Raw genomic sequence first — 12,658 nt, 5'->3', positions numbered from 1 at the left:
TCCAGAACTGTGAGAAAATAAATTCTATTATTTAAACCATTCAATCTGTGGCATTTTGTTGTGGCAGACTAAGCAGACTAAAACCACTGCAATGGCCAAAATATATGCTATCTGTCCCTTTGCAGAAAAAGTTTGCTAACGTCTGGTTTAAATACTCACAATCTGTATCAACTATTTATTTCACATGTTCCTTGGTGAGAATACATCTTTTTTTTTTTTTTTTTTTTTTTGAGACGGAGTTTCACTCTTGTCCAGGCTAGAGTGCAATGGCACCACCTCAGCTCACCGCAACCTCCTGGGTTCAAGCAACTCTCCTGCCTCAGCCTCCCAAGTAGCTGCAATTACAGGCATGTGCCACCATGCCCAGCTAATTTTGCATTTTTAGTAGAGACGGTGCTTCTCCATGTTGGTCAGGCTGGTCTCGAACTCCTGACCTCAGGCGATCTGCCCACCTTGGTCTCTCAAAGTGCTCGGATTACAGGCGTGAGCCACCGCGCCTGGCCAAGAATACATTTTAAAGAACTTTACTAGCTTCATCTCCATGTCAAAAGTCACTCCCAGAACTTCTGAGAAGAGTAAAAAATATTGGACAATATTGTGATTTTGGGTTTCAAACTGAAAATGAAGGCCTAATTGCACTTCTTTAGAAGTGTAGTCCTTTGTAAATGTATATTAATTACATTCATTATTATAGACTTTATATGAATGACTTTCACTTCATCAATCCACTATAGAATCTCTAAAGGGTGTGTGCATACCCTCATCATCAATCCACTATAGAATCTCTAAAAGGTGTGTAAATATCCTCATTGTGCTCAGAAACATATATTACATCAAGCAAACCATTGGTCATCTGAGGAGCATCATCATCAATGTGAAGTCAAAATGGTATCAATACATAGCCTGCACATTTAAAAAACATAAAACATGCCAAGTGCAGTGGCTCATGCCTGTAATCCCAGCACTCTGGGAGGCTGAGGCAGGCAGATCACCTGAGGTCAGGAGTTTGAGATCAGCCTGCCCAACGAGGTGAAATCTTGTCTCTACTAAAAATACAAAAATTAGCCAGGCATGGTAATCCCAGCTACTTGGGAGGTTACGGTAGGAGAATCACGTGAATCTGGTAAGTGGAGGTTTCGAGAGCTGAGTTAATGCCAACACACTCCAGCCTGGGTGACAAAGTGAGACAACAGAGTTTGCTAATAGATTAGATGTGGATTGTGAGGGGGAAAGAAGAATGAAAGATGACTTTCAAGTTGGGGGTTAGAACAGCTAGATGAATTGTAGTAATCTTTACTGTATTGGTTAAGAGAGCCTGATGGCATTTTCCTAGAAAACTGACATAATCAGAGCTGAAATCTAGAGAATAAACTAGGCAGCAGACCTGTTGTAAGCATAAAGACTAGGAATGAGACTAAAACAACAGTTAGGTAGTCATATGGCTTGTTTGAACTATGACAGTGGCAGAGGAAATTAAAGCGAGAGGTATTTGACTTGGCAACTCATTAAATGTGGAGAATAAAGAAGAGAAAGACAAAGATAGCTCAGGTTTCAAGCTTGGATTACCAAGTAGAACCATACAGGAAAAGCAGGTCTATGGGAAAAGGTGATGGATAGAGATAAATTAAAGACATACAGAACTTGAGGTGCTAGCAGTTCATCCAGGTGAAGATATTCCATGGGGAGGGGGATATAGGCCTGGAGTCTCAATGATGTCAGAGTTGAAAATAGTGACATTTTCTACAGCGAGGTGATAGCTGAAATAATGAAAGTGGGCAAAGTAAACCTCTCTAAATCTGGCAAAAGTGACAGCACTGGCTACTTAGGAAAAAGTATTTTGGGGCTTGTGGATAGGGAGAAGTCAGGTTACAAGTGACTTGACAGTCACGTGAGGAACAAAGTTCTCTTACTTAAAGGAGTCACAAGGTATTATAGAAAGAGGACAAGATAATATGACTCTAGCTAGAGAAGTCGTCACTAGAGTGAAATCGTAATAATATGAAAGGTGAAGATGAAAAAGATGAAAGAATAACATCAGAAATAAAAATTTGGAAGCCAGTCTGGGAAACAGAATATACTGGGTGATGCCAGAATTATATGGGACCAAGGGGAAAAGATTAGGGCATTTGCAACAGATGTCCTGGTCCTTATTACCTAAGTAAGAAATGAAGTTATATTCTGTCTATGAGGAACAGTCCTAAGAATTTCCAAACTATAGACAAGTATGTTGGCTATTCTGTGGACCTCTGGGTACTCCTAAAAAAATCTGAAACTTCATTTAACTCAGAGAAACCAAAATTCCCTTATTATAAACTAACTTAGTTTCAGGGTCATGCATTTAGCTACTCTCTACCCCATTATCTATGCTAAAGCTCATTTATCTAGAAATTGTGATGATCCAAGTAAAATGAATTGGAAAATAAAAATAATATTTTTATGTGCACTATCATTAAAGAAATGAATTATGAATAATATTAAATAACTACAAATTAAGTAACAACAAACAGTATAAAATAACATAGAAAAACAGAAAATAGGAAGCCTATTTCCTACTGAGGCACAATTTCTCCTCTGAATTTTACTAATACTTTCTTATGACACATATAACTTTATCAACTTCTACTTTATAATAGTTATTTGCTATTCTTTTCAGTAAAAATTAGACATACCAAAATTCATATCTAGGTAAATTATTAAATGCCTATTCCACTTCTCTTGTATTTTCAGCCCTCTCCTTTCTCTGCTGATTTTGCAGCGCCTGTTACAGCTATGAATAAACAAGAGAAACAAGCAAAAGGAAAAGATATACCCAATTATATAAATCACACTGTTTAGTGGATATTTGGGTTAAGTCTATGAATGTATATGTGAATGTGTTCCTATAAATGAGTTACGTAGGGAAGAGAAAATGATAGAGATTCTACTTGAGAGACTAAAATTGCTTAAAAACTGAGTAGTTATTAATGTAAATGGCATAGTTCCTCCCCAGTCTCTAGCTTACAACAGGTACTCAGTAAAAGCTGGCTGGCTGGATGAAAATGTTATAGACATTTAACAGAAATAATATATAAAAATTAAGACAGGAAAAGAAACAGACTAAGAGTAAATTAAGAAAGCTAACCTATCAAAACTGATCAGTAGTTCTCAGAACCAGTTACACATAAAACTCATCTGGAAATTAGAATTGATGAGAGTTGGAATAACATGTAATTTTCTTAAAAATCTCACCAGTGATTCTGCTTGCTACATGGTCATGGCTAGGATTTCTTCAGTGCAAAGAGGAGGCTCATTGACAAGGAAAAACAAGAATGATGTGGTAATGTCAACAGATGGAAATGAGGCGACTCGCATTGCAAAAGCTTAAAGGTAAATGAGAAAAAAACCAAAAATATTATACCACCCATTGGTTATGTAATATCCAACGTGAAAAGTTCCCTGAAAAACAAAAACTTATGGAGACCACCTGCAGAAAACTGAAAATAGATGGAGTCATTGTTTCCACAATGGTATTTTGCACCTCACAGAGATTAGATATGTCACCATTGCAGAATACAGTACCTTTAAAAAGTGGAAAACACACTGCCAATAAACACAGAACAACATAAATTCAAGAATTCAGAATTTTAGCCAAATTTTCTTTAACTGTATTTGGAAAATAGTCCAGCGAAGTCTACAGGGAATTACTTTACTCCCTGTAATCAGCTTCCTGACTAAAGAAAGCCTCTTTTTAGCCTGAGTTCAGCTGTCCGTGACTAAGGGTTAAGGCATTTGAACAATTTTCTCCTCAGAGCACTTTGGAAATCCTGTGGCTTACTGTTAACTTTTCTGCAAGCAGTTGGCTCTCAGATCCTAATTCAAGGGGTACCTAAAATTCAGATCATACCTTTTTGTCAAAAGCCACATGGGCAGGAATAAAATCTGCAGGTGGGGCTTGTTTAGGTTGGCCGTAAGTTAGGACTGGTGCCTTATTGGCCAACTCATCCAGCTCAGCCTGGGACAGCTGGTTGAACTGGAGCCGGTCCCCGCCTATCCCAACTGTTGGACGTCGGACAATTGCATAGCCGTTCCTGTAGCCCAGCGTCTGGCTTCTATGAAAGGCTGTTTTCTGAAGAAGACAAGAAGTGTGTCATTAATAACATTAGACAAATATGTTATAGACAATATGTTAGGTAAAAACAAAACAAAAGAAAAAAACCTAACTTTTAAAAATATAACTTAAATATTTGCTTATAAGCTTCACAAAACTTACATCAAGAAGCTTACCAACATTAAGTCTGGGCATGGTGGCTCATGCCTATAATCCCAGCACTCTGGGAGGCTGAGGCAGGAGAATTACTTCAGCCCAGGAGTTCAAGACCAGCCTGGGCAACAAGACCCTGTCTCTATAAAAACTAAAAAAAAATTAGCTGAGTATGGTGGCTTGTGCCTATCATATTCCCAGCTACTTGGGAGGCTGAGGCGGGAGGATCATTTGGGGCTGGGAGGCCCAAGCTGCAGTAAGCTATGACTGAAACACTGTACTCCAGCCTGGGCAACAGTGAGATGGTCTCAAAAATAAGAAAAAAGCTTACCTACATTAAAGGGTGCTGTATTTTAAAACACTTGGACAAGAACAACAAGGGAAGTAGCCACCTGAGCTTAAAGTAAAATTTAAAGCCCTGCTCTGTAATGCCCAATTTAACTACCAACTCACCTTGCATGAGAGATTAAAAGAATATTTAATCTATACTCTTAAATTTTTCACTAATCTTCTCATGTTTTTTCATCTGGTATCTTGTGGCCATAAAACCTGTAGAACCTAGAAGATCTGGTTCTGTGAATTTTATTTTTACATGCAATGGATTTTTTTTTTGAGATGGTGTCTCAATCTGTTGCCCAGACTGGAGTGAAGTGGCACAATCCTGGCTCACTGAAACCTCCGCCTCCCAGGTTCAAGAGAGTCTCCTAACTCAGCCTCCAGAGTAGCTGAGACTACAGGTGCCTGCCACCATGCCTGGCTAATTTTTAAAATATTTTTAGTGGAGATAGGGTTTCACCATATTGGCCAGGCTGATCTTGAACTCCTGACCTTTGTGATCCACCCACCTCAGCCTCCCAAAGTGCTAGGATTATAGGTGTGAGCCACCATGCCCAGCCATGAATTTATTTTTACCTGTCACAATGACACTGATACATTCTTACAACTCTTTGGAAAGCAACTGGATGGTATATATTTAAATTCTTGAACTCAATAATTCTACCCCTAATCATTTATTTTAAGAATATGATCCAAAATCATGAGAAAGAACTATATGCCTGAAACTGCTCATTACAATGGTAAATATTGAAGAGAATTTAAAACACAATCACATGAAGACATGAGCAAATGATCAAAAACTCACTCAATGGATTATTGTACAGTCATTAAAATACTGGTTTTAAAGATCACGTGGCAACCTGGTGAAAATGTTTATGATTTATATGAAAAAGCAACATATAAAATTATGAGTATACTACAATTATAAGCATGGAAATATGTGCATGAAGAGACTGGTTTGGTCCTCTGTATTATACATTTCTAAATTATGCTGATTTTTTACAATGAACACATGCTTATTAGCAGCTGAAAAAAAAGATTACATAAAAAAGAGTAGAAAGGCAAATTGAGGTTAATGTTAATGGTTTTCCTTTTTCTGTTGTGAGAATACTTTCAAAATTTTATATATGTAATATTCAGTTACATATAATTACATAGATATAATTTAGGATTAATCATAAAATATATTTTTATGAAAAAAACTTTCTACATCCTAACTGCTTTAGAGCCCAGTGTACCATTTTTCAAGATCTGCACTAACATACAAGGTACAACACAATAAACTTATTTTGCTAAAAGAGTCATAAACTACAAACCGTGGACATTTGTTTCTAAAGGTCATGTATTCAGAGTCACAAGTCAGTTGACAGAGACTGCTCCAGGTATATAATAAACATGACATAGAGCAAAACACCCTGAGTTAACATCCTCATTGGGGAACTTATGCAACTTCAAGCTCTTTTTCCACCACTAAAGGCAAAGCAACACCAATGACTTCAATTTATTTCTTTGTTTTAGACAAATGTCTCTACCATCATTCAGCCATAACTCACAGACACTCCAGGCAAGGCAGCCTCAGCCTTCTCTACCCTTCTTGACCATTATGGTTCACCTTCTCTGTGTCTTTTATAAAGACACTCCCCTTTAATTTTTTTTAAAATTTTTTATCTGCGTGTCTTTAGAATTATATTAATATATATCCAGTCCTTCACTGCTGAAGATATACTGACAATGCTTTTCAAATTTGAAATAGGGCAAATTGGTTGACGCTTGGCCAGTGTATTTAAAATATGAAATATGTCCAATGCACAGTCCATCTTATTTGTAATACAGCAATATTTTTTAGAGCTTTGGACTTCCATCCACACCTCTGTAATCTCCCAAATCAACTCAGCCCCGTCTACACTCACCAACACCAAAAGCTTATGTTCATCCGTTATAAGGCAAATACCTACAACGTTTTCTAAATTACATAAAACTGAAAAATCCACTGAAACTAAAAATCTATGATGTTGTGTCCTAACACAGGGATGATTACAAAGACTCAGAATACAAATTCTCTAACCAAACTTTCTACTTCATTCTAAATTTAGTCCCCCAAAGAAAATAAATTGACAAATATTTTCTCTTTAACTTTCTGAAGCTGGAGAGGAAGGTAAGAATTTAAATTATTATACTATATAAATATAATCTACTGTTAGCTCATCTGTGATGATCAGTCTACTGAATCTCATTATTGATTTTTCAGCACATGTATTTCAGTAGCCCTGTTAGAATTAAAACAAATACTAAATGATTTTAAGACCTAAGCTGTGTCAAGAGTTTAAAAAAAAAAATCCAAGCTGCTGCTGCTTTTAAAAAAATTTTGTCTAGGAAATGCAAATAAAAACACAAGGTTGGGGAAGGAGCAGAACAAAATCTAAACAGGTATCTTTTTACAAAAACGTTAGAGTAGGAGAGAGATCCAAGATGGCTGATCACCAGCAGCTCAGGATTGTAGCTCCCAGTGAAAGCGCAAAGAACCAGAGGACGCCACGCCTTCACATGAATTCTTGTTGCTCACGCACCAGGAGATTCCCAGTAGAGGAGCCCCACACGGGTCGCCAGCGCAACTCTTGTGACCGGCGAGGCAGTTTTGCTGGTGCCTCGGAGTGTCGGTTCTTGGTGCAGAGTCAGAAAAGCACCATCAATCTTAATGCCACTGATTTAGTCGGGGCAGTGGGTTGCTCAGATTTCGGCGCTGAGAATCAGTAAGTTGGACATCCACTCAGAAACCCAATTACAAAGACGGTAATTATAAAGACCACAGATGGACAAATCTACAACGAAGGGAAGAAAACTGCCAAAAAAGGCTGAGAATACCCAAGATCAGAACGCCTCTCCCTCAGCAGGGGATCCCAGTTCCTCATCAGCAACAGAACAAGGCTTGATGGAGAACAAGTGTGTTCCAATTACAGAAGCAGGCTTCAAAATGTGGATAATAAGAAACTTCTGTGAATTAAAAGAACTTGTTCTAACACAATCCGAAGAAACTAAGAACTTTGAAAAAAGGTTTGACGAAATGTTAACAAGAATACACAATTTAGAGAGGAAAATAAGTGAATTGACGGAACTGAAAAACACAATACGAGAACTAAGTGAAGTACGCACAAGTTTTAACAGCCAAATTGATCAAGCAGAAGAAAGGATATCAGAGGTCGAAGATCAACTCAATGAAATAAAACAAGAAGACAAGATTAGAGAAAAAAGGATAAAAAGGAACGAGCAAAGTCTCCAAGAAATATGGGACCATGTGAAAAGACCTAATCTACGCTTGATAGGTGTACCTGAATGTGACGAAGAGAATGAATCCAAGCTGGAAAATACGCTTCAGGATATTATTCAGGAAAATTTTCCCAACCTAGTAAGGCAGGATAATATTCAACTCCAGGTAATACAGAGAACATCACAAAGATATTCCTCAAGAAGAGCAACTCCAAGGCACATAATCGTCAGATTTACCAGGGTTGAAATGAAGGAGAAAATACTAAGGGCAGCCAGAGAGAAAGGTCAGGTTACCCACAAAGGGAAGCCTATCAGACTTACGGCAGATCTCTCAGCAGAAACCCTACAAGCCAGAAGGGAGTGGGGACCAATATTCAACATCCTTAAAGAAAAGAACTTTCAACCAAGAATTTCTCATCCAGCCAAACTAAGCTTCATAAGTGAAGGAAAAATAAAGTTTTTTGTGAACAAGCAAGCACTCAGAGATTTCATCACCCCCAGGCCTGCTTTACAAGAGCTTCTGAAAGAACCACTACACATAGAAAGGAACAAACAGTATCAGCCTTTCTAAAAAATACCAAAAAGTAAAGAGCATCAATATAATGAAGAATTTACATCAACTAATGGGCAAAATAGCCAGCTAATATTAAATGGCAGTATTAAACTCACATATATTATTATTAATTCTAAATTTAAATTGACTAAATCCCCCAATCCAAAGACGTCTCAGGCAACTTGGATAAAAAACTAAAACCCATCAGTATGCTGCATCCAGACCCATCTCACATTCAAGGATACACAAAGACTCAAAACAAGGGATGGAGAAAGATTTACCAACCAAACAGAGAGCTAAAATAAATAAATAAAAAGCAGGAATAACAATTTTTGCCTCTGATAAAATAGTCGTTAAAGCAACAAAGATCAAAAGAAGCAAAGAAGGATATTACATAATGATAAAAGGATCAATGCAACAACAAGAAGAGCTAAAGATCCTAAATATATACGCACTCAATACAGGAATACCCAGACATACAAGACTAATAAAGAGACTTAGACTCCCACACAATAATAGTGGGAGACTTCAACATTAAAAATTAGACAGATCAATGAGACAGAAAATTAACAACGATATCCAGGACTTGAACTCAGATCTGGAACAAGTAAATGTAATTAACATTTATAGAACTCTCCACTTGAAATACACAAAATATACACTCTTATCAGTACCACATCATATCAGCTTAGAAGTTTAAACGAAATATTGGTTGGCTCCTTGTTTGTTATTCTCTTCCCTCATTTTCTTTCATGTCTCCATTATTAAGGACAATTATAGGCATACCTATATTTAGACTGCATTCTAGCCCGGGCAATAAAGCAATACCCCCATTCTCTCTCCCTCTTCCTCTTTCTCTTTCTCTTCTTTATTCTTTTTTTCTTTCTCAAAAAAAAAAAAAAAAGAGTAAAAAGAATAGGGCCAGGGAAGAATAAACAGCAACTAATCAATTATAGGGGAATTGGAAAGGGATATGTCTTACAAAGTAGGGAAAGATGGTTTGGGAGGAATATGAACAAGTTTTGGAGAAAAACCGCAATGGAGAAAGAACAGAATGAGAAGAGGACGGGACCAAATTGTCGAAAAGGTAGAAGATGGGGAGAAAAGAATGGGGTTGGATGCAACATAAAGAAGAAAGGAGAAAGACCTGTTGGAAAGAAGAGTGGAATCAATATACATGTAAAACAGAAAATGGGGCTGGGAGTCGGAGACACTACCGGGTGCAGGATACAGAAAGAGGAAGCAGGTGGGGCGGGAATGTCGGGCCTGTGGGAATGAGGATGAAGGTGCAGAGTGGCAGGGGAGGTTTTAAGGATGGAGGTAGGCGGAGACAGGTTATGGTGCGAGAGAATGAGCTAGGTGCAGACATAGCTTGGGATTAGGGTGGGAGAAATAGTGATCTAAAGGGACAAGAGGCAGGGGCTTGGAGGAGCAGAGCCTAAGTAAGAACGCGGCTAACGGGATGAGAAAGAAGGCGCCAACAGACTGCCAAGATGGAGAACTGCCAAACTATAGAGGGATGATGAGGCGGAGGGCAAAGGATTGGAGAGGGAGAATGAGGCTGGCTAGGGATGAACGGCAGAAGTTCGGCCGAGAAGAAAGAAGGGCGTCAGGGCAGAAGACGTGCTTGGAGAGCAGACAGACTTGAGTGGAGGGAAATGGAGGCGCAGGGAGCCGGGAACCCTCCTGGGCTGCTGGCAGGTGAGGACAGGTTGGGAGGCCGGCAGATAACTTCTCACCGTGAAGTCCTTAAAGGACGTGCCCGGAAGCAAGGGCAGGCCATGAACGGGATTGGACACCATTGCAGCCGGTACCACCACCGCCACCTAGGTCCTGCTTCGTCCTCTCCGGTTGCCCAGGCGACAAGCAGCGTTCGCGGGCACCTCCAGGCTCCATGGTAACGCTAAACATCCGGAACTCCCACAAGCGGAGGGTGGGGCCAGGGGCCGCAGACGTCACAGGTTTGCGCGTGCGCCGTCCTCGGGACTCCGCGTTCTCGCGGTAAGGAGGTCGCGGCCTTGGGGCGCGGCTAGTGGGCAATGCCGTACAGGCCCCTCCCCTTCCGCTTCGCCCCGCCTCTCCCCGCTGCCAGAGGATGAGACGTGGGAGCTGCTGGGTAGGTGGAGTAAAGGCCAGTGTGGTGAGGCGGTAGTTTTCGCTGTGACATCCGGGGTCGGAGCAGGCCCTTAGATGAGCTGCAGAGAAGGACGTTCCTTCCCTCCTTTCACATAGCCCTGGCGGACCTGACTGCGCCCCGCCAACGCTGTGAGCTCAGGGCTTCTTTTCTCCCCGCTCTGCCCCTTTTCACACCGAAGTGTAAATGGTTAGTCCGGTTGGTAGTGCTACTAACCCAGACCCATGCTTCTTGTGGGCAGTTTTGTTTCTGTCATGATTGTGTTTCTCTAGCTCAGGGATGGTCGATGAACTAATGCAATCAACTCATCCTTCATCCTTCCACTGCCACCTTATATATTTTTCCCCCTTGTAACTCTTTTCAAATTTTTCTTTTCTGTAGAGATGGTGTCCCACTGTTGCCCAAGCTGGTCTCGAATTCCTGGACTCAAGCGATCCTCCCGCCTCGCCTCCCAAAGTGTTGGGGTTACAGGCGTGAGTCACCGCGCCCGGACAGCTCTCTTTATTCTATCGTCAATCCTTTCGGTTAAACACCTTCTTTATTCTTGTTGGCAGAGCCTTGAGTATGTGCCGCAGGACAGGGTGCACTCTGATAGGTACTCGATATTTCTTGACGGAGGAGCTGGAGGTTGAAGGGGTAGGCATCTCAGTCCCTCGTTTATACCTGTAGCTGCAAGGTAAAGATCAGAACCACTAGGAGAAACGCAGCTCCTTCAAAGAGAAAGACTAACTCATGGGAAAGAAGCAGACAAGTGAGGTGAAATATTGTCAGTATCATAGGTATTGCCTTTGATGCTTTTTACAAAACTTGCTTATGTTTTCTCAAAAGAAATGAAATCCTATTCCTGACACATATTTGCGGGGGGCGGAGGGAAGAAACCTATCCATCATTGCTGAGGAGCTTAAAAAAATGGTAATCAAAACCCAGATGCCCAGACATTTGGATTCATTAGGTCTGACGTGGAGGCCAGGAATCTGATTTTTGTAACAAGTGTTTGTGACAAACCAGTGTAGGAACATGATAGAGTAATAAGCTGGACACAGAAGGCATATCTCAGCATCACAGGTAGTTTACTGCCAATACAGACAGCAGCTTTACAGACAGCAGCTTTACTTTTATTGCTGCTTGTCCGAGTAAATACCCCTGTTGGGTTACACTAACTTGCATGAAGCTCCTGAGGCCCAGGACATGAATGCATTAAGTGGCACCTGAGACAGTTATTGATGACTGCTTACCATACCCTACCCAGGGAGTTTCTTTGTTAACTCTTCTTCTCCCCTTAATACATCTGTTTCCCATTCTTGTCCTTTTTTATTTTTATTATATATATACATATATATATATATATAAACTTTATTGCACTTTAGGTTCTGGGGTACATGTGAATAACATGCAGGATTATTGCATAGGTACATAAATGGCAATGTGGATTCCTGCCTCCATCCCCATCACCTATATCTGGCATTTCTCCCCGTGTTATCCCTCCCTAACTCCCTACCCCCTCACTGTCCCTCCTCTAGTCCTCCCACAACAGACCTCAGTGTGTGATGCTCCCCTCCCTGTGTCCATGTGTTATTGTTCAACACCTGCCTATGAGTGAGAACATGTGGTGTCTGATTTTCTGTTCTTGTGTCAGTTTGCTGAGAATGATGGTTTCCAGGTTCATCCATGTCCCTAAAAAGTACATGAACTCATTGTTTTTTATGGCTGCATAGTATTCCCTGGTGTATATGTTCCACATTTTCCTTGTCCAGTCTATCATTGATGAGCATTTAGGTTGGTTCCAGCTCTTTGCTATTGTAAACAGTGCCGCAATGAACATACATGTGCATGTGTCTTTATAATAGAATGATTTATAATCCTTTGGGTATATACCCAGTAATGGGATTACTGAGTCAAATGGTATTTCTATTTCTAGATCCTTGAGGAATCGCCACACTGTCTTCCACAATAGTTTAACTAATTTACACTCCAAGAGTGTAAAAGTGTTCCTGTTTCTCCATATCCTCTCCAGCATCTGTTTTTCTCCAGATTTTTTAATGATCACCATTCTAACTGGTATGAGATGGTATCTCAATGTGGTTTTGATTTGCATTTCTCTAATGACCAGTGATGATGAGTATTTTTTCAT

General features: G+C 40.1%; 1 protein-coding gene across 3 annotated transcripts in view; it reads right to left on the bottom strand.

The window, feature by feature from the left end:
- EFHC1 (EF-hand domain containing 1) overlaps positions 1-11,989 on the bottom strand; it is a 66,031-nt gene extending 54,042 nt beyond the window's left edge. For 2 of the 3 annotated variants that reach the window (XM_003923115.4, XM_074397896.1), the window contains exons 1-2: positions 10,133-11,989; positions 3,884-4,105 (exon numbers count right to left, since the gene is read on the bottom strand). In XM_003923115.4, the coding sequence (XP_003923164.1) occupies positions 3,884-4,105; positions 10,133-10,195 (285 nt within the window). In that variant the 5' untranslated portion in view covers positions 10,196-11,989. The remainder of the gene's footprint in view (positions 1-3,883; positions 4,106-10,132) is intronic. The other variant, XM_074397895.1, reaches the window with a different exon arrangement.
- Positions 11,990-12,658: the final 669 nt, after the last annotated feature.

This window comes from Saimiri boliviensis, chromosome 4, assembly GCF_048565385.1.
Source record: "Saimiri boliviensis isolate mSaiBol1 chromosome 4, mSaiBol1.pri, whole genome shotgun sequence".
NCBI classification, from domain to species: Eukaryota; Metazoa; Chordata; class Mammalia; order Primates; family Cebidae; genus Saimiri; species Saimiri boliviensis.
This window is presented reverse-complemented; position numbering and strand designations above follow the sequence as displayed.